Source organism: Bos mutus, chromosome 14 (genome assembly GCF_027580195.1).
Source record: "Bos mutus isolate GX-2022 chromosome 14, NWIPB_WYAK_1.1, whole genome shotgun sequence".
Classification (NCBI taxonomy): Eukaryota; Metazoa; Chordata; class Mammalia; order Artiodactyla; family Bovidae; genus Bos; species Bos mutus.
The window spans coordinates 17,325,253-17,351,135 of NC_091630.1; the positions used below are offsets into that span (position 1 = coordinate 17,325,253).

A 25,883-nucleotide genomic window follows, 5' to 3' on the forward strand; every position below is an offset into this window, starting at 1 on the left:
TTATTGTTAATCTACAAATAAGTATATGCTAAGGAGAATGAGGAGAAGGCAATGGCACCCCACTCCAGTACTCTTGCCTGGAGAATCCGATGGACGAAGGAGCCTGGCGGGCTGCAGTCCATGGGGTCGCGAAAAGTCGGATACGACTGAGTGACTTCACTTTCACTTTTCACTTTCATGCATTGGAGAAGGAAATGGCAACCCACTCCAGTGTTCTTGCCTGGAGAATCCCAGGGACAGCGGAGCCTGGTGGGCTGCCATCTATGGGGTCGCACAGAGTTGGACACGACTGAAGCGACTTAGCAGCAGCAGCAAGGAGAATGAACTGGGGTTGTAAAGTGAGGATTATGCCATTTCACTCTATAAGGTTAACATCTTCAAAATGAAACAGATCTTTCCTTCCTCTGCACATACTCCACCCATCATCTTTTTTCATATCAGTCATTAACAAGTCCCATTTTTCTAGTTGCGGAAGCCATAATTTATGAAGTCATACTCACCTCCTCTTTTTCTATTACACATCACATCTTATCTGTCAGGAAGCCCTGTTGGCTCTGCCTTTAAAATATATCCAGAATTCAGCTTCTTTTCACCACCTTCCCTGTTCTGCCCAGTCCAGGCCACCATCATCTCTCAGCTAAATCACTAGGTAGGCTCCTGACTCATCTCCTTTTTCCATCCTATTCTCCTTATTTCATATTCTCAACACCCCAGCAAGAATGACCCTTTTAAAAACCTAAGCTAAATGATTCTGTTGACCCCTCAAGGCGTTCTTCACTGGCTCATGTTTCTCTCAGAGAGAAGTCCAAGTGTTGACAGTGATGGCTTCCCAGGCTTTCTATGCTGTGGCCCCTGCCTTACCATCTGATCTGCTCTCTTACTCCACTGCAGTCACAGTGGCCTCCTTGCTGTTCCTTGAAATGCCTGGCAGGATTTACAGGGGTTCTTTCCTAGGGGCTCCTCAAGTCCTTACCCAGATGTCTCCTCCTTAATGAGACCTGCCATGACCACGCCATTCACAATTGCAGTCCTTTCTTAGAACTTCTGTTCTCCTTTACCCTGTTCTTGTTTTTCTCATACCACACTTAATTAACTAACATGCTATGTAATTTACTTTCTTGTTACATTTTTTTTTTTTTCTTCTTCTCTTCCTCCTCAGGCTATAGGCCCCACAAAGATAGATTTGGGAATTGTTTTTGGCTTAATCTTTTTTGTTCACTGATGTAGCCCCAGTGCCTAAAATTACTGGGCACATAGTATGAGTTTGTTAAATGCGTAAATGATGGTTGTATTTAATAAATGCCTGTGAGCAAAGACTGTACAGTTGCTGAGGAGGTAATACTGTGCTGGTTCCAAAGGCAGTTAACCGATATAAAGCCCCATGTGTTAATACTACTGATAGAGGTAACAGAAGTGAGGGAGATCTGTAGGGCTGAGCAGTTAGTCTAATTACAAAGCTACTCAAATCAAGAGTAGCAGTCTTTTGCTTTTAAAGGGGAAAGAGAATGTATAATGAAATTGCCTGTGGCTTCCTAAATATTACTTTTAACACTTCACGTGGTATGGTTGGTATGGTTTTCCCAGATCTGCAAGATATCAGATATTCTTTATTCATTCATTCAAACAGTGTTTTTTCAATATAACTAACTATTATGTGCCAGGCACTAGGTAACTAGTTTCAAATTGAAACTTGCAGCAACTGCAAGGCGTTTATTTTAGCGTATCTGTATTTAATGTAGAAAAATGAAAATTGCACTGGTTTGTGAAATTGGCTTGCCAGCATTGCTTGTATGCCTCCCTTCAACTTTTTGAAAATTAGATGCTCTGTGCATACAGAGACAATGCTAGTTACCTGTCATCAGTAGGCCATGTACTTGGTTTTGAAATTGTTTTTTATAATGATAATGTGAATAGTGGCTCACATTTGTAAAAGTATTAGCCAGAACTAGGAGTATAGGCTATGTCTGTGAAACACAATTTTTTTTCCCCGTATGAATATAAGTTAACTAACCCAATACTAAATGAACTAAAGCCTTCCTAGATAGTCCGTTTATGAGGTCTCGTGAGATACAGAGAATGGAAAAGGTCACTAATGGGTATGTCTGTCATTTGGTGGCCAGTGGACGTTTGATCCTAGCAGTGTTTTTCTGATGTTCTGTCCAGTCTGGTTCTCTTGGGTTAAAGTACTATTTCTCTTTTCATGTAGTAAGCACTTTTTTCCCTATAAAAGAGGCCATTCCTTGGAACGGAAACAGCACAGGGTCTTTGTATCTTGGGTCATTTTTTAGCACTAGATTGTTTAGTTTGTGAAAATATTTGATTTAGACTGAGCTTGTGGCACGATGATGTTCAGAAGAGTGCCAGAGTGTAACTCACAGGAGATGACAGTAAAAACCGTAGCTGGAAGAGGTGAATAATGGTTGCGTCATTTTCCTGGTAGGTGTAACCAGGCCTGAAACTTCATCACTGCAATTTTTAAATGTGTTCCTAAGAATAAAGTCAACTGCTATTCTGTGAACTACGTTAGGTCTCAAAATAAAATGTCTGACAGTGCTTTGAGTCTCTGTCCCACTGTCTTTACATTGTTCAGGAAGCTTTGTTTCATCGTTGTGTTTTATTGCCAAAAACAGCCGTAGTATTTTTCTCTGACTTTTAATGAGCAGTTTGTTCCACTGAAAACCCTGAACATACCAGATTTTTCATTGTGATTTAACTTTGATATCAAGCAAATTCTTATTAACAAACAAGTTCTTGTAAAATATTATAAAACTGCAGTTCCTAAAATATCCTCTTTTAAAGACCAGTTTAGCTGGGGGAAGAAAGCACATTGGGTTAACATAAAATGAAATTCTGTGAGTAACATGGAGTAGTCAGGCCAACAGAGCAGATCGGATTTCTAGATTAATAAACTACATAGAAATAATCTTAGGATTCAAACAATGTATATTAAAAATGTGTTAGTGCACAGTGCTTCTATAAATGGTGAAAGTACAATTGCCTGACTTCTATTGTAAATGAACTATACCCAGTAATTAATAAAATGCCTTCAACTGTGTTAGTAGGAAATCCATGATGCTGGGGTAGGTAGAATCACAGAACCATCTTCTCCTTTGAGAGTATGGGTCCAAGGCAGAGTGGGAATGGACAGATAGAATGGAAATGAATTCTTGACATCTGATAGATGTGGGTATACTGATTATGGTGTGGGAGGCAGGTGGTAAAACAGAGTAGTGTGATCCCTGTGATTTCTTAAGCACCTTCAGCCTGGAACCTCTCTTTCAAGGAAGGGATATCACTGCCCTTTCAGAAGAGTGTCACTGAACTGGGTCATACCATCTCCCATTAAGGAAGAGCACGTACACAGGCGTGGCTGGAGAATAGAGTACAGGGCCTGGCTCCATGGGAAAGTCAGGCTGCTTTATCCACAGCAGTCCTTGGGAATATTTCCTTGTGACCTTAACCACAGTTTATACTTGTTTATAAAAGAATAAAAAGAACAGAGTAAGAGAGAGAGACAAGTGAAGACTAACTCTTTTAACTCTTTTACTTTTTTTTTTTTCTTAGTTGGCAAGCATTCTCAGAAGCCTTTTTTTTTTTATTCCTGCTGATCTGACTGCACGTGTGTTTCTTTGATCAGATGTTTATATTGTCCTTATTTTAATTTCTTACTTTATTTTATGCCTGAGTCCAGGACTACAAGGAACACTCAAACAGATAGGGACTAGAAGGAAGGTGGAACCTGGAGGAAGTCCAGTTTCAGACTAGGGTTCATGGTACAGTGACCGTATAACTTACCATCTGATCAGGAAAATTTTGAGAATTGCAGTGGACACTATTAATAAAGAAGATAATAGGTATGAAATAGTACTGGCTTGGGCATCCCTGATGTGTGGCCATTTGAATAAAGGGATGGGTAGGAAGCTACTGTTCCTTCAGCCCAAACTCTTCCTTCTCTATAACGTTTTTGTAAAATAACAAGAGGAGTTTGGAAAAAAATAGACAAAATCAACAGAACCAAAACTTCATTGAAAATAATAAAATTGACAAACCCTTAGCTAGTCTGACCAAGAAAAAGGCAACTCAGGTTACTAAAATATGAATGAAAGGAAGGAAATTAATACTGACCTTATAGAAATAAAAAGAAAATACTGTCATCACAATATACAAAAATTAACATAAAATGGATCAAGACCTAGACAAAAGGGCTGAAACAAAGAAACTCTTAGAAGAAGACATAGGAACAAGTTTTTGTAATCTTATATTAGACAGTGATTTCTTATATATGACACAAAAAGCACAAGCAGCCAAATTAATTAATAGGATTTCATAAAAATTAAGACAGTGAAAAGATAACCCACAGAACAGGTGAAAATATTTTCAAATTGTATATCTGGTAAGGGACTTTTTTTTTTTTTAATTGGAGACTATTTACTTTACAATATTGTGGTGTTTTTTTGCCATACATGACATGAACCAGCCATGGGTGTACATGTGTTCCCCATCCTGACCCCTGCTCCCACTTCCCTCCCCATCCCATCCCTCAGGGTCATCCCAGTGCACCAGCCCTGAGCACCCTGCCTCATGCATCAAACCTGGACTGGTGATGTGTTTCACATATGATAATATACATGTTTCAGTACTATTCTCTCAAATCAAATCTCTCAAATCTCAAACCCTCGAGTTCTCCCACAGAATCCAACAATCTGTTCTTTACATCTGTCTCTTTTGCTGTCTCACATATAGGGTCATTGTTACCATCTTTCTAAATTCCATATATATGCGTTAATATATAATTAATTGATGTTTTTCTTTCTGACTTACTTCACTCTGTATAATAGGCTCCAGTTTCATCCACCTCATTAGAACTGATTCAAATGCATTCTTTTTAATAGCTGAGTAATATTCCATTGTGTATATGTACCACAGCTTTCTTATCCATTCAGCTGCTGATGGACATCTAGTTTGCTTCCATGTCCTGACTATTGTAAACAGTGCTGCGATGAACATTGAGGTACACATGTCTCTTTCAATTCTGGTTTCCTTGGTGTGTATGCCCAGCAGTGGGATTGCTGGGTCATGTGGCAGTTCTATTTCCAGTTTTTTAAGGAATCTCCACACTGTTCTCCATAGTGGCTGTACTAGTTTGCATTCCCACCAACAGTGTATGAGGGTTCCTTTTTGGTAAGAGACTTTTATCTAGAATTTATTTTTTTTTTAAAAGCCTTCCATGTTAATAATAAAAAGGTAGCCAATTTAAAAATGGACAAAGTATTTGAGTAGTATTTCTCCAAATTTCTCCAAAGAAGATGTACAAATGATGAGTGAGTCATGAAAAAACCATCAAATATCATTGCTGCTAAATCACATCAGTCGTGTCCGACTCTGTGCGACCCCATAGACGGCAGCCTACCAGGGTCCACCATCCCTGGGATTCTCCAGGCAAGAACATTGGAGTGGGTTGCCATTTCCTTCTCCAATGCATGAAAGTGAAAAGTGAAAGTGAAGTCACTCAGTCATGTCCGACTCAGCGACCCCATGGACTGAAGCCTACCAGGCTCCTCTATCCATGGGATTTTCCAGGCAAGAGTACTGGTGTGGGGTGCCATTGCCTTCTCCAAGATCAAATATCATTAGCTATCAGTAAAATGCACATCAACCCACCATGAGGCACCCCTTCACACTCAGTAGGATGGCTACATTGATAAAGATAATAACAAGTATTGTTGAAGATGTGGAGAAATTGGAACCTTCATATATTTGGTGGGACTATATTAATAAAATGTTGAATCTGTTTGGTAAATTGACAGTTCCTCAAAAGATTAAACATACAGTTACTGTATGTATAACCCAGCAATTCCACTCCTAGTTATATAACCAAGTGAAATGAAAATATATGTCAACACAAAAACTTGAATATTATATTAAGCTGATATAGCTTAATTCATACTACCTAGAAAATAGAAGCAATCCATGTCCATCAATCAACTAATGAATGAAGATGTAAAATGTACTGATTCTGTACAGTGAACTATTACTTAGCCATGTAAAGGAATGCAGTACTGACACCACATCAGGGTTGAAATCTTATAAACATGGTGCAAAGTGAAAGAAGCCAGTCACAAAAGACCACGCACATATTGCATGATTCCGTTTATATCTAGTGTTTAGCACAGGAAAATCTGTACAGACAGAAAACAGATTGGCAGTTCCCAGGTGCTGGTGGGGGAGAAATGAGGTTATGAAGAAAAGTGACCACAAATGGATATGGGGTTTCTTTTGAGAGTGACAAAAATATGAAAAAAATAATTGTAGTGTTTCACAGCTACACATATATCAAAAAACATGGTACACTTTGCATGGATTCATTATGTAGTATGTGAACTGTTATCAAGCATATATTTAAAAATTACATCAAGGGCTAGTTGATCTGTAGCAGATTGGAGCTTTGTGGTCCTCAGATCACATGTATATTTATGACACCACCATCCTGGGCAGCTTTGCTGTTATGTTTTACATATTGTGCATCCATCCTCCCCTACCTGCCTTTTACTGCCCCATTGCCCTGTAAGATTTTCTTTGGACTATGTGTAAAAGTAGCGTGAAGAGCTCTGGAAACAATGAACTCCAGAACCTTTTCCAGCTCTAAGAAGCCATTATTTCAATGCACCAAACCAAGAATTTGAATTTGGCCTAGATTACCCCATTTTAGCTCCATGTCAACAAATGGAAAGTTGTGAACAAAGACAGTTTTCCCCCACATAGCTGCACACAGGTGTGACTTAGTGGAAACTGTGGAACTCAGCCAGGTCTTCGGTTCCCTAGTGTAGTGCTCTATCTCTGAGCTCTGCTTCCTGTTCTTGAATACAGTGATTTGCTAAAATAGAGGCACCTGGTCCCAGCACCCTGCAAGATGGATTTTTTTTCTTTCAGCCTTTCAAAATATATATATATATTGATGAAGGCTTTCTCTGGGAAGCCATCTGTCTGAAATCTGCAGCAATAAAAAACTTCCCTAGACCTTATATATTCACAATAGTATCTGTTGCTTCACTCCTCTAATCCTTTCTCCTCCTTCCTTATTTTTTCATTCATTCATTTATTTATTTACAAAGCTTTTATTTATGAAGCATCTGCTCTGGACCCAGCACTAGGTACTCAGCACTGAACAAAATGAACTCATCCCTACCATTATAGATCTTGCCATCTACTAGAGAGAAATATATTTGCAACATAAAAGGTTTTAAAATTTCATTATCATAAGGTCTATGAAAGAAAGGAAGGAAGTTCTGGGGTCGAGACTATGTAGGTTATGATTTTAAAAGGAGCTCTGCAATCATATTGCCAATGTTCAAATCCCAGCTTCACCATTTACTAGCTATGTGATTTTGAGCAAATTAAGTTGCCTGGGCCTCAGTGTCTTTATCTTAAAAGAGAGATAATAATAGTACCTAGAGTTCTGAGGACTAAGTGAGTTGATATAGAATAATGCCTAATATATACTAAGTGCACATAGGAAAGTGCCTGACACATTCTAAGCATCTGGTAAGTGTTACCTGCGTGTTGGTAGTGTTGCCCTACACAACATTAGGTCATCAACTAGTTAGGTTATCGCCACTGCTATATTAATTACCTTCATTGCTGTCATCTACATATACATATCTCATCATATATACGTGCTCTGTGCACAGGATTTACAAAAATGGAATGTGGTGTGCTTCTGAAATCAAGAATCCTACAATCTAATTAAGAGAGTGTAAGAATTAAGAGAAAATAGTAACAGAAAACAGCAAATGCTAAGTACCAGATAAAAGATCAAGTATATCCTGTAGGACTGAAGGAGAGAGAACAGTTATTATGGATTCATAAAGGAAAGGGCTTCGTAGAGGAAATAGACCCTTAAGAAAGAGGAAATTCCAGGCTGGCATGAGTGAAGATGTGGAGGCAAGAAGGTGAACGTGAAGTTCCAGAATGGAGAATTTGAATAGAGGAGTAACGAGGGGTGGCTTAAGAAAAGAGGCCTCAGAATATTGGTTAAATTATTCAGTAGGCAGTGGTTGCCATGACCGGATTCTGAGCTAGAGTGATCAAATAAAACTTCTCTCCTTTGTCTCCTGAGACCCACTGCTTCATGTGTTACTTTCTTTCACATTACATCATCATCATCTAGTCAATTGCTTTCTAATTGGTGGTGCTACCTACAATCTCTCTGCCCCCCAATCTGCTACTCCGACTGCACATTTCAGTGACATTAATTTTTCTCAAACTTCCTTTTGTCACTTATTTGCTTAGAATGTTCTTAGTTTCCCATTTGTCTACAGCAGTTGCTCAATTGTTAGTGTGCATAAAATTACTGGGATTTTATCGCAAGTGCAATTCGCCTCTCACCTTCAGGTAGGATACTTCTGGAATGGGGCCTGAGAATCTGCTCAAACCCTAGGGGATTCTGATTCAGGTGATCAAGTGGCACTGCTTTGAGGAAGACTGGCATAAAACTAAGAGTGCAGGTTTGTTAACCTGCCACCTAGAATCTTGTTTTATCCAGCCTCATTTTTCTCTGTTCTCATTAATACATCTTTAGTTTCAGCAAAAGGAGACATTTCCTTTTCTCTACACTTACCCATAACCTATTTTTGTCTTCTCTGTCTTTTTTTATGTGGTTACCTCAGCCTCAGTATCCTTACTGCCATTTCAACAAGTCCAGATTGTGGCTTCTTTCAGTCTTGTTGAACCATCTTTAAGTATCTTTAACCTAGAAGGCAGAGTTCAAGTTTAACTGATTTTATATCTACTCCCCCATGCAGGGGCCTAAATAAGCACTTTTCAAATGATTCAGTTAATTTATTCCTTTCTTAATTCATTCATGAAGTATTTATTGAATGCTTACTATGTATTAAGTGCTAGTGATAAAGCAGAAAAATAAACACCTTAAAAGTCTCTGTTTTCATGGACCTCTCCTTCTAGTGGGTCAAACATTTTAAAGTAAATATTGAAGGTATTTTGAGAAGAGTTGTCTGTCAGTGCTATATGGAATACTTTAGGAAAGAGACCATTGAAAGAAACTAATTAAGGAATTCTAGTAATTGGCCAGTGTAGAGTGGGAAGGGTCAGTGAGAACAGAAGATACAAAGGGGATAGCAAGGTTAATTAATGAAATAAAGGAATGACTTGGTGGGGGCCAGGAAGGAATATTTAATATTTGAGCATTTTGAGAAAGAACAAATAAGTACAAAGTTAAGATGTAGAGGTAGTATTTGGGGAAGGGGTATTTTTAAATGTTACGGTGATCTTTTGGAGGTATGATATTGGGACATCTGAATAGAAATGCTCAGTAGCAACTACAAATATGGGGATCTTCGAAGAGCCCAATCCTTTCTCCTTTTTCCCTTCTTCAGCTCAACTCATCAATGTTTTTTTCAATCCCAGCTGTTCCAGAATCCACCCAAGAGATAGTCTGTGTCTCACTCATTTAATTTTCTGAAGATGTGACATGCCTCCATGCGTTGGCCCCATTTCCGTGTTCTCCAGGTGTCTGTCTAGGATGACGCCTCAGCCCAACTCCAAAAGTCCATCACTGATCGTGCCCTTTCTTGAAATGGTTCTTAACTGATGGGGGACTTCGCTTGCTGGAGGAACTTGAAAGACGTAGTAATTGAACCAGAGAGTCTTTTAAAATTGGGTAACTGCTTTACAGAATTTTGCTGTTTTCTGTCAAACCTCAACATAAATCCTTCAATAAAAAATAAATTTAAAAAAATGGGGTATGGTAGTGTATCATCTCCCTATATGACAGTGACAGCAGTCATTTATGGTTTTTGGGTAAACAGGCTAAGTTTGGACAGGCAGATTTTTAATCATTGGCATAACAAGTAAACTGATTGGGCAGCTGCCTGGATAGCCTGGAAAACCATCTTTTTAAATTCTTGTAGTGGACTGGCCAAAAAACAAATCATTTTAGACTCCTGCCTCTCTCTCATAATACACAACATCCTGTCCATCAGCAAACAGGGGTTGTGAGTGTGTGTGGTATCCTATAAATTTTTACTAACTGACTTCCCCACTAGAATGTAAATAAACTCCATGAAGGTAAGGACTTCATTTCTGCTATATCCCCAGCCAGTGCCTAGAACATGGTAGATGTTTGGTAAGAATTTAAGTGAATTGATAATGTGAAATAAAATTATTATTCCATGTTTTGCTCAGTAATTTTAACTTTGGTTCTGTGTTGAGGAAACTCAAGAAATATTTTATCCCAATAAAATTATTATAGCTAAAGTCCAAACATTAACCATACTTGACTAAATAATGTTACCTTAAAAATACAGTTGACCCTTGAACAGTGCAAGGGTTAATCTGTGTATGACTTCCGGTGGACCCTCTGTATCCAGGCTTCCTCTGTATCCATGGGTTCAACAAACTACAGACCATGTAGTACTGTAGTATTTACCGTTGAAAAATATTTGTATATAAGAAGACCCGCACAGTTTAAACTTATTGAAGAGTTAAATATAATATTTTTAATAGAAATTTTATTCCTTAGCTAGTCTAGAGAGATGTACGTTTTTTCCAGACTTGGTTACTACTTGAATGTTTGTAGAGGTGATGCTTGATATTTGGGAGGGAGTAATGTACATTTTCTCGGAGAAGGCACTGGCACCCCACTCCAGTACTCTTGCCTGAAAACTCCCATGGACTGCAGAGCCTGGTAGGCTGCAGTCCATGGGGTCACTAAGAGCTGGACACGACTGAGCGACTTCCCTTTCACTTTTCACTTTCACGCATTGGAGAAGGAAATGGCAACCCACTCCAGTGTTCTTGCCTGGAGAACCCCAGGGATGGGGGAGCCTGATGGGCTTCCGTCTATGGGGTCGTACAGAGTCAGACACGACTGAAGCGACTTAGCAGCAGCAGCAGCAATGTACATTTTCTAACTTTTATTTAAGCAGTCCCACATGACTGGGAATATCCTTAAGGTAATAGGTTGAATTACCTTCATTAATGTACAGGAAGTTTTTCTTTTAGAACTGCAAGAATTACTAGGAAAGTATCAGCATTTGAAAATTAACCAGTGTTGTAGGTCTAGATGACCAGAGCTAAAGTTAGGAATATTTACCTGATTTTGAGAATACTTCACATTTCTAAGGTTTGAAGTGAGAAGTTAATATGATCAAAGCAGTTTGTGTGGAAGGTCATTTTGGCCTAGTGATGATTTTTATGGAGTAGCAGAGAAGAACAAAGTTGTTCTAATGGAAAAGAAGAAATGGCTGCAGGGCATAAATGTTTCTCTCTAACATCTTGACTATTTTGCATCTCACATCTGTTGCATCATTAAGGTATTGATAACATATGACACAGAGAATCAATATGTAGCTTTAGTTCAATTTAGATTTAATCTGCCATCATGAAGTTTAAGGGTAGCCAATAAAAATTTGTAAATGACCCTATATTCTATAATGTCTTGATGTGCTTCAATAAAATCAGATACAATGTAGAGAATACTGATATTCAGGTTTACTTTGAAGAAAATCTGCAGTTAACCAGGTTTGTTCAGATCTAGTAAATAAAACATATAATAATAAAAAGAAGCTTAATATTTTTGTTAAATAACTATATTCTGTTTGGCAATGAAAATCAGCTACTGGTTATTAAAGTCAATTATGGATTACTTAAACCATTTCCATTATTTTGCAACCAGTACTGAATGTTAGAGGAAATTTTTAACGCATGCTTTTGCTTCATTTCCATAATCTCTGCATAGTTTCTTTAAAAGGGCATATGTGATTTGAGGGATAAAATAGTCAAGGATTCGTATAGCTTTTTATCGATGGAAATTTCTCCAAGGTCAACTCTAGTTTTCTTATCAGAAAAATCAGGTTCACAATTGCAAGGCAAAAGCCTACTCGAATAGTTAATAAGCATATTCTCCTGCATTGCTGCAGAAACGAAATGCAAGCTTCTCTGTGACTCTTACAGAGAAAGCCTAGGCTGGGTAAACTTTCATCTGCTCAGGGTCAGGGCTGATTCAATCTTACTGCAAGTTTATGAGAGTGGCTGATGTGATACAGTTGTTTCTAGTAAAATCGGACTAGCTCTAAGGAGCCAATCTAAGTCTCTAAGTAAAATTCTATGAGAAACAGACTCCAACTCAGACACAGTTGTAAACCCTGATATAATGAGGTCTTGCAGCTGATTTAATCCTATTGAAAATCTTTAAGCAGCTATGGGACAAAATGTTTTCCACATTGACATCTGTGGAATGAACCTTGGATTTCATTGGTATGAAGAGTTGCTACCTTGTACACGTAGTAGCCACTTTTTAGGAGTTAACATCATGGCCATTTCAAAGCAGGTTGTTTCTGATATAGAGGCATCTACTTAGATTAAGATCCAGGTTCCCAGAATGTGTCAGGTTTTATTGTTAAAAAACAAAACTAAATTCATTATAAAAAGCAAACAAGTCAAACTTAAACTCAGGAGTTGGAATAAATCAGTTAGATCTAGTTTCCTTGAACAAAAATGACCAACCCATTCCAATTATATATGTGGGAGATGTAGAGAAAGAGAGGGAGAGAGAACTGTTTCTGAGTTAAGAAGTCATATGTGAAGTCTTGCCTGGAACTGATTTTTTTCTTTTCATGAATTTAAAAGCCCCTGAAAATAAGCATATGCTGTAAAATCATATATGTTTGAATGGGCAGACAGGCACAAAAGGCTTCAGGGTCAGCTGTGTTGATGAAATCTCAGTAAGTAGGACTTGAACTTGCGTGGATAGGTTGGTGTGTAAAATTTTTTTTTTTTTTTTTTGGTGGTTTGGTTTATCATATTGAAATGGACACTGATAATGATCTAGGTATTATAGTCAGCTTAGCACAATAATTGGTCCCTTTTCATAATTTACAACTTAAGACAATAGACCAAACACAATTACAGTAAAACACAACCTTGCCTGAACTATCTCCATGCTTCTTTTCTTGCAGTTAGCAGTGGTTTGAAATGTGAATATTTGAAATGATACTTAGCAGGCAGCAGTGGCCGCATACTGTTACTTCAAAGAGCCGGAAAAGTAACTCCATGAAAGGGAAAACTTGAAACTACAGTACTCTTTAGCATTCTATCAGTTAAGCAGTGATGGGTATCATTAGTTCTGCTCTTTTGCATAATTACTGCAGTACTGTGAAAAGTTTTTGCCATCCAACTGGGAACAATTATATCCTGTGGGCTCTTGTATAACATTTGGCTTAGAGAAATAAAATATTAAAAAAACCCCTTGTTTTCTAGCACTCTGTAGTACCCAAGTATGTAGAGGGTTTATTCAAGTTTTATAAGTAAAAAATAACGTGGATTGGTAACATTGAAGGAGGCATTTCATATCAAAGTCAATTTATTCTTTATAATGTTTTTTAATTTAATGTGCTTAGGTAAATTTTATCTGGTGTATCAGTCACTGAGTTGAGATGGCATTTTGTCTGTAAAATGATAAAAGTTCATGAAGTGCAATGCTGATATTGCTGAAAATTTGAGACTTAAAAATATACTTTTATTGTTCACTTGACTAAATTAATCAAGTTGAAATGAAGTTTCTCTGGTACAACAATTTACTCTTTGTCTAAAGTTCTGTGTTAAAGGCATACAACAGCCTTTCCCAGCAGAACCATTCTACCCTATCCTCAAAACCAAACTCTTTCTTGATACAGCTAGAAGGGAGTATTTACAAATATTTAGACAATGAGGCACATAATTCTGTTAAGTTTCTTAAAATTCTCCTTTTTAATTCCAGTATGTGAAACCATTAAAATACTGTAACCAAGTTTTTTTTGTTTGTTTGTTTTTTTTTTTTTGTATCATAGGCAGCATGTTTACTTCTTTGAAAACATGACTACATTTTTTTGCAAGGGCAACAAAAATATAATAAACGTCACAGTGATATGAAGAAGTGACTGTCACTTTGATTTTGTGGTTTCACACTTGACTCTATCATAATTTATAAGATGTGAAAAGTGAGCTCGTGACTGGCAAAAGATATTTTGATCAAGGTCAAAGTGTAACTGCTAGTGATACATAACCATAATTTTGATGAGAAGGTGCCAGATATGTTGATATGTTTGTTTTTGGTGTATAAAGATTCCTTAAAAAGACAAGTTAAAAGAAATAGTGTGAGTTAAAATACAGGAATAGGTGCTGAATTATCCCTTCTTGGCAGCCATCAAAACAGAAATTATATTTGTTTTAGTCTTTGTTAATTCTCAAAGTTGATTTCCACATATTTTTCTTTAAAATTTTAAATATCCACTTATTTGCAGCATTCTTATTAGTATGGCTAACTTCCGAATATGCCTGTAAAAATGTTCGTATGGCCAAACAAGAAGTTTAAATCCATCAAGTTTATCTTTCTTCACTCCAGACTTCTACTGCAGAACATCTAATTAATTATTTGAAATTATTTTAATGCATTTTTTGGTATTGTTGCCTACTCAAGTGTGATTTTAGCCACTACTCCTGAGATTGTGGCTCTTACTAGACTCCAGGGTGAGCGAGTAAACTTACCTATCTCAATCCATTAAACAGAGGAATTAGCTTCAGTTCCCCTAGCTACTAGTCAGCTTTCAGCACCTTTTCCATGGTGGCTAATAACTGTACCACGTATAGCTGTGAAAGGATGGGGAGATGCGCTGAAATGATCTAAGAAGTAAACTATCAACTTGACATGTTTCCCTAGCTATTGAAAACCTTCTCATATTGAAACCCATTGATAGTGAAACGAGAATTCCTCTGATTTAAGTACCATCTGGTTGTGCTCAAGGCTTTAAAGCTGTTATCTCTGCATAAAATTTCAGAGTCCTATATTTTTTTCTTCACCAAACTATCCATTTTTAAGCCACAAATATTTTTCCAGCTCTTTCAGATTTTATCTGAAAGTATATTTTAACAGTATTTAAATAGTTCTTAAACAATAACAATTTATCTTGATAGATGGCATGCTGTGTTTTTTCATTTTATTTTAATTAGCCATTGTGGAACCAAATTCCCTTTTGTTTTAGTCTTTTGAATATTGTTTAATTATAGTTATCATGCCAGATATCTTAAAGGTTATTTTACCAATAGAGTTTCATTTAACATAACCCATATGGAATCAATAGCCCAGTTTCCTAAAGTGAATGCTTGGAAAATCTTACATTCATATGTTAAGAGTACACATCCTTTCCTCATTAGTTGGAAAGTACAGGGATTTTGGCACAGGTTCTGTGTGGAAGCATTGTGCAGCTTTTATATGGATTTTGTTTTTAGCCTTTGATGACACTGTTTAGAATAGGAAGTATCTAATAAGTAAAGCATTTTGTCTCAAGTGCTGCCAGTGTGTTTAATATATGCCTGGAGGTCTGAAACATTATCTTCTTCTCTGCAGTAATATGCATTTAATTCTCTGAAAGCAGAAGGTCGAACTTTTAAAAGGGACGCAAAGTACATTTTCAAACAGAATAATTCAAAACATATGGAAGAGGGGACCAGAGTAATGTACAGTTGGTTTTTATGGTTTAATCATGATCATGTTAATGCACACCAGTAGCTAATTAAAGAAAACTTTTATTGTTCATTTTAAATGAGTTAGGTAAAGAGTGGGAGAGCTGATGTAATAGCACTGCCCAGAGATACATGTTTTCTGCTGCACTCACTAACAGCAAGCAGATATTGCTATTTTTGACAACTTAAATTATTACTCCCCTTGGACAATAATAAAGGAAAAGTTATTTTCAGAGTTATTACATTGTGAACTTTTCTTTCTCCACAAAGGAATAGTAAATTGATGCCTAAGTTTCGAGCTGAGCACACATAACTAATTATAAAACTTCCTTGATAGGCCAGATGGTCTTCAATATAATAGATAAATCTGCAGTGGACTGGTGACAAACCTATGGATTTTTAAATATGTCTCAAAATCATCAGCTTATTTATTTCAGTTCTACATAATAGTGCGGAATTTTAGACAGATGAAGGAAATCTTGGCTTTTAACCCATTTTTAAGAATTTAGTCTTCTAATAGTGGGAAAGTTGTACTTTTTTTTCCTTCCAATGAGAGTCACAGTCTTTCATCTCTGGGTCATTGGTTCAAATTCCATTGTGCTCAGTAGTGACTAGAATTAGTTACCATCTGACTTCTGTTCAGTAACCCGTGTGACCTGAGCTGATAGCTGCCATCCTGCCCCTGCTGGTTATTTATATTGCAAGATCACGCCAGTTGCCATTCGCTAGAGTCTAACGTGGCAATGTCAACAGGTAATAGGGCTGGACACTACATTTATTTACCTTTACCTGTAAGTGGCTTGTTTTATCATGTTTAACATTGATAGGGAACACTTTAAAGAAAGAGAAGCTAGATTTTTAAATGCAAATCTGTACATCAGGAAAAGAAAATATAAGGCTCTGTGCATAGAAGGTATAGACTCATGTAGTTGATTATGATTGTCTTTCCTGATTGAGAGAATAAAAACAGTTGAGTTCTTGATGTGAGTTTCTTGTGCCACTTAGAGGATTTTTTACAGTTATGCTATACACAGATATATTTAGTTTGCACAGTAAATCCTAGATTACTTATGTAAATGATTTTATTATCTTTTCACATATTATTTGAGAATTCCTAGCTCATACTAGATTTGGAGGTATATTTGAAATTTTTATAATAGGTAACTAAAATCTTTCCAATTTAGTTATCCCTTTGATAATTGTCATTTTTATTTTACTGAATTTTAAAATTAAATATGTTCATTAATTTGTTTGGTCAGCACACACTTCTTGAACTTTAACATTGTTTAAAGCAACGTGGTGTATTCTACAAATACTAATGGTGTTCTCTCCTCATTGCCTACTAGCTGTCTGACCTTGTACCTATTGATTAATCTCTTTCAGCCTCAGTTTCCTCAGATGTAAAATGGGATAACAGTACCCCTTAAAGGGTTGTAACAATTAGTAAAGAAAATGTATGTAATATGCTGCCTGTGTTTGGCCTGGTATGGTGTGTGCGTGCTCAGTCATGTCTGACTCTTTAAGACCACATGGACTGCATCCTACCAGGCTCCTCTGTCCATGGAATTTTCCAGGCAAGAAATACTGGAGCAGGTTGCCATGTCCTCCTCCAGGGGATCTTCCCAACCTGGGGATTGAACCCGTGTCTGCCTGCATCTCTTGCATTGCAGGCAGATTCTTTACCCACTGAGCCACCTGGAAAGCCCTAGTAAACATACTCAGTGGTATCTGATTTCTTATCTTCTGTTGCTCCCAACCTTTGAGACAAACCAGTGTTTGAGAAGTGCTGTGAAAACGTTATTTTGTTATGAAAGCATAGAAGCTAAAAATGCAAGCACCATCTAGATAGGTTGAGAAAGTCTTCATAAGGAAGGTGACTTCTTTTTTTTAACTTACCCTTTATTGAATGCCTACTACAGGTGATCAGTACATTAGCTCATGCAATCCTGCGGCAACTTTGTCGGTTGGGTATTAGTGTCCCCAGTGTGAGGACGAGCATCTGTTAGAGACAGAGGACTGCTTGAAGTGTGACCAGCACACAGCATCGAGGATGCCGATAAGGAAAGTTCATGAATATATCTGGACAGACCTTAAAGAGTACAGTGTACACATATATTTACATATTAACAATTAAATATTTCTTGTCTGCAGAGCAATTTTTTTTCATTTAACATTGTATCAGAAACTGACATCTCATCGAACTTTTATGGATCCTCTCTTCAGTGTGCTAGTCACTGATGAGATAGTCCTCGGTTATAGAAACAAAACAATATGGCACAGGCCTTCCAGCAGTCCTTCAACTGGTAAAAAAGACCAAAACATGACAGCTGCCCATTAGTGGGTATTTACTGTATGCCAGGCAATGAATGCACTGACCTCTTCAGGTACATTAATTCATTGAATCCTTATGCTAACCCCTTGAGGTCGGGCTTATTATTCCCATTTTATAGATGAGATTATGTAGCCTTAAAGAGGATTGTAATTTATCCAGTAGCACACAACAAGAAAGTGTTGCACTTAACCCTGCTTCTGTCTGACTCCAAGACCTTTAGATTGTTTTAACACTATCTGAATCTGCCACCACAGAGTATCCTAGACTACTCTAGAATATTCTAGTGAAAGTGAAAGTTTTTTTTTTTTTTATTTTGATGATTTCATTAATTTATTTGTTTATTTCTTGGCCACACCGACTGGCATGCAGAATCTTAGTTCCTCGATCAGGGATCGAACCTGCACCCCTTGCATTGCCACTGCAGAGTCTTAACCCCTGGACTGCTAGGGAAGTCCAACTATTAAGCAGTCTTGACTATTATTCCCTTTGTTTATATCTTCCAATGATTATTTAACCTCTCTTTCATCTTTGCCTTTTGACTTATTATTTTTTTTTTAATTTTTTAATTGAAGGATAATTGCTTTACAGAATTTTGTTGTTTTCTGTCAAACCTGAACATAAATCAGCCATAGGTATACATATATCCTCTCCCTTTAGAACCTCACTCCCATCTCCCTCCGCATCCCACCCGTCTAGGTTGATACAGAGCCTGTTTGAGTTTCCTGAGCCATACAGCAAATTCCCATTGGCTATCTATTTTACATATGGTAATGTAAATTTCCATGTTACTCTTTTTTTTTTTTTAAAAAACCCTCCTCCCTCCTCCCTCCCCACACCATCCCTCTGGGTCGTCCCAGTGCACCAGCCCCAAGCATCCAGCATCGTGCATTGAACCTGGACTGGCATCTCATTTCATACATGACGTTTCACATGTTTCAATGCCATTCTCCCAAATCTTCCCACCCTCTCCCTCTCCCACAGAGTCCATAAGACTGTTCTATACATCAGTGTCTCTCTTGCTGTCTCGTATACAGGGTTATCGTTACCATCTTTCTAAATTCCATATATATGCGTTAGTATACTGTATTGGTGTTTTTCCTTCTGGCTTACTTCACTCTGTATAATAGGCTTCAGTTTCATCCACCTCATTAGAACTGATTCAAATGTATTCTTTTTAATGGCTGAGTAATACTCCATTGTGTATAAATACCACAGCTTTCTTATCCATTCATCTGCTGATGGACATCTAGGTTGCTTCCATGTCCTGGCTTTTATAAACAGTGCTGCGATGAACATTGGGGTACACGTGTCTCTTTCCCTTCTGGTTTCCTCAGTGTGTATGCCCAGCAGTGGGATTGCTGGATCATAAGGCAGTTCTATTTCCAGTTCTTTAAGGAATCTCCACACCGTTCTCCATAGTGGCTGTACTAGTTTGCATTCCCACCAACAGTGTAAGAGGGTTCCCTTTTCTCCACACCCTCTCCAGCATTTATTATTTGTAGACTTTTGGATTGCAGCCATTCTGACTGGTGTGAAACGGTACCTCATAGTGGTTTTGATTTGCATTTCTCTGATAATGAGTGATGTTGAGCATCTTTTCATGTGTTTGTTAGCCATCTGTATGTCTTCTTTGGAGAAATGTCTATTTAGATCTTTGGCCCATTTTTTGATTGGGTCATTTATTTTTCTGGAGTTGAGCTGTAGGAGTTGCTAATCAATGATTATAGTAAAGTTGCAGGATATAAAATCAACACACAGAAATCCCTTGCATTCCTATACACTAATAATGAGAAAACAGAAAGAGAAATTAAGGAAACAATTCCATTCACCATTGCAACGAAAAGAATAAAATACTTAGGAATATATCTACCTAAAGAAACTAAAGACCTATATATAGAAAACTATAAAACACTGGTGAAAGAAATCAAAGAGGACACTAATAGATGGAGAAATATACCATGTTCATGGATTGGAAGAATCAATATAGTGAAAATGAGTATACTACCAAAGCAATTTATAGATTCAATGCAATCCCTATCAAGCTACCAACAGTATTCTTCACAGAGCTAGAACAAATAATTTCACAATTTGTATGGAAATACAAAAAACCTCGAATAGCCAAGCGATCTTGAGAAAGAAAAATGGAACTGGAGGAATCAACCTACCTGACTTCAGGCTCTACTACAAAGCCACAGTTATCAAGACAGTATGGTACTGGCACAAAGACAGAAATATAGATCAATGGAACAAAATAGAAAGCCCAGAGATAAATCCACGCACATATGGACACCTTATCTTTGACAAAGAAGGCAAGAATATACAATGGATTAAAGACAATCTCTTTAACAAGTGGTGCTGGGAAATCTGGTCAACCACTTGTAAAAGAATGAAACTAGAACACTTTCTAACACCATATACAAAAATAAACTCAAAATGGATTAAGGATCTCAACGTAAGACCAGAAACTATAAAACTCCTAGAGGAGAACATAGGCAAAACACTCTTTGACATACATCACAGCAGGATCCTCTATGATCCACCTCCCAGAATATTGGAAATAAAAGTAAAAATAAACAAATGGGACCTAATTAAACTTAAAAGCTTCTGCACATCAAAGGAAACTATTAGCAAGGTGAAGAGACAGCCTTCAGAATGGGAGAAAATAATAGCAAATGAAGCAACCGACAAACAACTAATCTCGAAAGTGAAAGTTAAGTCGCTCAGTCGTGTCCAACTCTTTGCCACCCCGTGGACTGTAGCCTACCAGGCTCCTCCGTCCATGGGATTCTCCAGGCAAGAACACTGGAGTGGGTTGCCATTTCCTTCTCCAGGGGATCTTCCCCACCCAGGGATTGAACCCAGGTCTCCCGCATTAGAGGCAGACGCTTTAACCTCTGAGCCACCAGGGAAGCCCAGAATATTCTAGTAGAAAATAATAAATCCTAAAGTGAAGGAATGGGAAGCCTGGTGTGCTGCAGTCCATGGAGTTGCAAAGAGTCAGATACAACTGAGCAACTGAACAGCAACAAAAATAAAAGTATGAATTAAGTACCAGGAACACCAAGAAGGAAAAGAGCGCAATGCCAAGACAGGTGTCATTGTTCTGAGTTTTCACGGAGAGCTCAGTGTTGGTGTGCTATAGCAGTTTCAGAAGGGGCTCAAGCAGGGAAGCAGCATGGTATACAGAGAAGGGTTTAAAAGAACGGGGTGTCTTCAGAGAAAAGGGATTAGCTATTTTTGTTTCAAATACTATATTTTTTTAATGACATTCTGCGCTCCTCCACAAAATTAAAATAAATTAACAAAAAATTATTTGAAAATTTTTAATGACTGTTACATCATTGCCTTGAATTAACTGTCCTTTAACATTTTCACAAGCAACTTATAATGTGGAAAACTGATTTTATATTGACCAAATTAAGGAAGAGCCTACAAAATGAAGCTCATTACCCAGTACTGTGGGGAATATTTTTTCACTGCTGATGGGAATACAGATTGCTGCTAAGTCACTAAAGTCGTGTCCGACTCTGTGCAACCCCATAGACAGCAGCCCACCAGGCTCCCCCATCCCTGGGATTCTCCAGGCAAGACCACTGGAGTGGGTTGCCATTTCCTTCTCCAATGCATGAAAGTGAAAAGGGAATACAGATTAGTGCACTCTTTTGGAAAGGTGCTGGCAATATTTGATAACCTTAAAACTTTTTCATACCATTTACCTAGTAATTCTACTTCTAGGATCCTGTCTTAAGAAAATCTTATTTAGATGTTTGTCATAGATGTTTGTTGGCAAAAATTGAATACCTAATTGTCCAGCTATATGGGAATAGTTGAACAAATTGCACCTAACACTGAATTAAATATTATGCAGCTTTTTAAAAATGACATTTCTGAAGAGTATATTAATATGTTTAAAAATTTTATTACCAATTTGTCTCTCCAATATTATTATAACCCTAAAGGGTAGGGGTAAGGAGAACCTATGCACAAGTAAGGAAAAAAGACAAAAGGAAATACACTAAAAGATTGGCATTGGTTGTGTTTGCTAGTAAGAGGGGGCTTCCCTTGGTGCTCCCTGGTAAAGAATCCACCTGCAATGCAGGAGATCTGGGTTAGATCCCTGGGTTGGGAAGATCCCCTGGGGAAGGGAAAGGCTACCCACTCCAGTAAAAAAGACTTCCCTGGTGGCTCAGACGGTAAAGCATCTGGTAGTAAGAAGGGAATTGGGAAGATTTTGTTTTTCTCTCAGATTTTCCATGAGTTCTTCAATCATTAGTGAAAGTCACTCAGTCGTGTCCAACTCTCTGCAACCCCATGGGTTATACAGTCCATGGAATTCTCCAGGCCAAAATACTGGAGTGGGTTGCCATTTCCTTTCCAGGGGATCTTCTCAACCCAGGGATCGAACCAAGGTCTCCCGCATTGCAGGTGGATTCTTTACCAGTTGAGCCACCAGGGAAGCCCGAGTGCTTTAATAAATCTGAATTACTTCAGTGAAAAAGCAAGTGAGTATCTAGGACTCACTAGTGTATTAGAAACTAATTAATGGTTTTGGGGGACTAAGAAAAGGGAACCAAAGAATCAAACTGGAGGTCTTGCAGTTGTGCTGACAAAATAGTCATGACTGCTGCCGCTGCCACGTTGTTCTTTGTTCTCTACATAGGCAGTTGTTGGTGGAAGTATTTGAGAAAGTACGGATACATTTAGTGCACAAAGGGAAAATCCACATTTAAGGGTTTTAATTACTTACATTTTGTTGGATCAACTTACATTTATCCCTGTTTCAAGTCCTATTGTAGTAAAGGAAAATAAACATCATTTTGAATGGCACACATTTATTTTAGTTTACTTTTCTTTGTCTTTCATAATTTAGGACTACTGACTTTTCCCTCTCCTACTATCCAAAATCCTGTAAATCAGTTTTACAATGATAGAGTAAACAGTATAATCTACTCCTGCCTAAAATTAATTTCAACCAATAGTAATCATGATTTGGAAACAGTTTATTATGCTACTTGGAAAATCACCATAAAGGATACTAACTGAGGCATTATATGTACACACATACTACTTTGTGTTAGTCCAAAGAAAGTAAAGTCTGACATTGAAAAGTATATTTTATTTATTTTTTCTTTCGGCTGAGCCACGTGGCTGTTGGGATCTTAGTTCCCCAACAAGGGATTGAACCCTCATCCCCTCACCTTTGTCAGTGAAAGCACTAAGTTCTGACCACTGGCCTGCCAGAGAATTCCCCTGAAAAGTATCTTTTAATGATAGAAATGCACATATGATGTTTTTCTCAAGGATTGCCTTGGCATTTTAATATGCATAATTTCTTGAAAGGGCACCTACTTTATTTTTATGATTACTCTTATACTACACCCAGTTTTAATGTTTCTATAACATTTACATAGTAACACTTGGAATACAATTAGTTTAAAATATTTTATCATTTTTCCTTGCAGATCACTAAGCAAGAACAGAAAAAAATGGATACATATGATGGAAGCATGGCTGATAGCTCATCTCGGTACAGTGGTGCCCAGGATAGTGGAATCGGCAGTGACAGCGTTAAAATCAGAATAGTACAGATAGAGCAGCACAGCGGTGCCAGTCAGCACCGCATCGCCCGTCCCTCACGCCAGTCGTCAATTGTAAAAAATCTAAATTTTATTCCTTTTGACATATTTATTACTGCAAGTAGAATCTCACTAATGACCTATTCCTGTACGGCCTTACCCAAATCGAAATCTCAAGAACAAAAGGATAATGAAAAAACAGGCAAGAGTTCATTAAACTTGCCAGAAGTCGATTCAGATGTCGCAAAGCCCAGCCAGGCATGTATTTCCATGGTAACAGCAGAAGATCTCTTAAGCAGCAACATATCTTTTCCTTCAGGGAAAAAAATAGGGGTCATCTCTCTCGAAAGTCTGCATGCATCCACAAGGTCATCTGCTAGACAAGCCCTCGGCATGACCGTCGTTCGGCAGCCTGGAAGAAGAGGAACCGGTGACCTGCGACTAGAACCTTTCTTGTACTTTATTGTATCCCAGCCTTCTTTGCTTCTGAGTTGTCACCACAGGAAGCAACGGGTGGAAATATCCATTTTTGATGCTGTGCTTAAAGGGGTTGCCTCTGATTACAAATGTACAGGTAAGAGCTTTCAAATTTACTAGGGTGCTAATAACCACTAGTACATATTAAGTTTTATTCCCAAAGTTTTAAGATTGATCAAACAGGAAACAGCTGGCAAACCAGACAAAACTTCTTTCCTCTACCGAATATGTAAATATGTAAAGTTCATGTCCCACAGCTGAATCACGTTTAAGTAAATGTTTGAAAACTAACAAGATTTAGCCTTGGTGTTCTTACTGTGCCTCTGAATTTTTTTTCCAGGAGCTGAATGAAACAGGGGCTCTTTCTGGGCTATTGAAATGCTTAACAATTTCCAATGATTAGGAAGCAAAGTGTTTTTTTTTTCGTATTAATGGACCTTAGGTTTGCTTTCCATATCAATGCTGCTGCTAAGGTTAAAAAAAGAAAAACTTTAGAAAATGAAGTTTATTGTTTTGGTATTCTTTTGCCATAATCATCTTGCTGTAAAAGCTTGATATTAAATGTATTTGAGAAGGTTTATTAGCAAAATAAGATGACAACGATTTTACACATCTACAACAAGCACATTTATTAGAGGGTGTCAGCCAACTGCCTCTTGTTGCCCCATCCGTGCCTGCCTAAAACCAAAGAGTGCCATATATTATAATAATTATATTGAACGTCTGAAGCTTGTTACATGTTGAGACTAGGAAAGTGATCAGGGATTCAGATTTAAGACATATGTGCTGTTAAGTAATAAGAGCTAATGAAAACAGGGCCAGACCAGGTACAGAGACCTTTTCCCAGAGTTAATGCAGAATTCGGAGAAGGCACTGGCAACCCACTCCAGTACTCTTGCCTGGAAAATCCCATGGATGGAGGAGCCTGGTAGGCTGTAGTCCATGGGGTCGCGAAGAGTCGGACACGACTGAGTGACTTCACTTTCACTTTTCACTTTCGTGCATTGGAGAAGGAAATGGCAACCCACTCCAGTGTTCTTGCCTGGAGGATCCCAGGGACGGTGGAGCCTGGTGGGCTGCCGTCTCTGGGGTTGCACAGAGTCGAACACGACTGAAGCGACTTAGCAGCAATGCAGAATTAGAAATTTGTCAGGAAAGACTTCCCAGAAAGGGTAGCAGGATCATCTAAGACCTGGTATTGGAAGAGGGCCCTCACAAGCTCAGGTATAACTCAGGCATTTTATTGCTCTCAGGTGGTCCCATCTAGCAGATGAACATCAGCAGTAAGGCATTTGGATGATTTGTCCATTCTGGAAGTCAGGCTGGTTCGTTCTTGGCGCTAAGGATAGTCATTTTATACAACAGGCTCCTGAGGAGTAGATCCTGGGGCTTCCTGAGGAAGAGCCCCAGGAAATAAGTCGGAGGAACCCTGGGCTCTTGCTGAGGAATAGTTCAAGTCCTTGACTTTAGAAAGTGGTAACTGACCAGTTGCTAAGGAGGAATAGCCTAGGGTTACCTTCTAGACTGCCTGCTAGCCGTCTCTCCATTAGTGCTTGTGCTGGATCATACTGGCTCAGAAGAGCTAATTGTTAAATTTTTAGGAACTTTGAAAGACAGTTGTTAAACCACTGCTAGTTTAAATCACTATAGTGAGAGTATTTACAAAACAGATATTAGCAAATGCTGTCAATCAGCTCTCCTACTCTGAGAGCCAGTGTTAAACATTTATCAGTAACCACTGCCTCCCTTCTTCAAACATGCTTTCATTTACTGAGCACCTGTAATATAATGGCTCCTTCTATTCAATGGAGATGAGAGAGGTGCTGAGGTAGTTTATGTTATATTATTCAAGGACTCATGCCTACAGACCTGATACCTGTTTGGGTGTCTGCTTAGCACTGGCAAAAACTAGGTGTAGGACTGGGAGAACAAAAGTTCATCCACATCCCTCCCTAATGGCTTTCAGCTGCGGTTGCTTTATG

General features: G+C 38.1%; 1 protein-coding gene across 8 annotated transcripts in view; it reads left to right on the forward strand.

Annotated features, from left to right (window-relative positions):
- Window positions 1-25,883, forward strand: part of VPS13B (vacuolar protein sorting 13 homolog B) — an 805,186-nt gene that overhangs the window by 543,087 nt on the left and 236,216 nt on the right. For all 8 annotated transcript variants that reach the window (XM_070383027.1, XM_070383026.1, XM_070383030.1 and 5 more), the window contains one exon: window positions 23,311-23,998. In XM_070383027.1, the coding sequence (XP_070239128.1) occupies window positions 23,311-23,998 (688 nt within the window). The remainder of the gene's footprint in view (window positions 1-23,310; window positions 23,999-25,883) is intronic.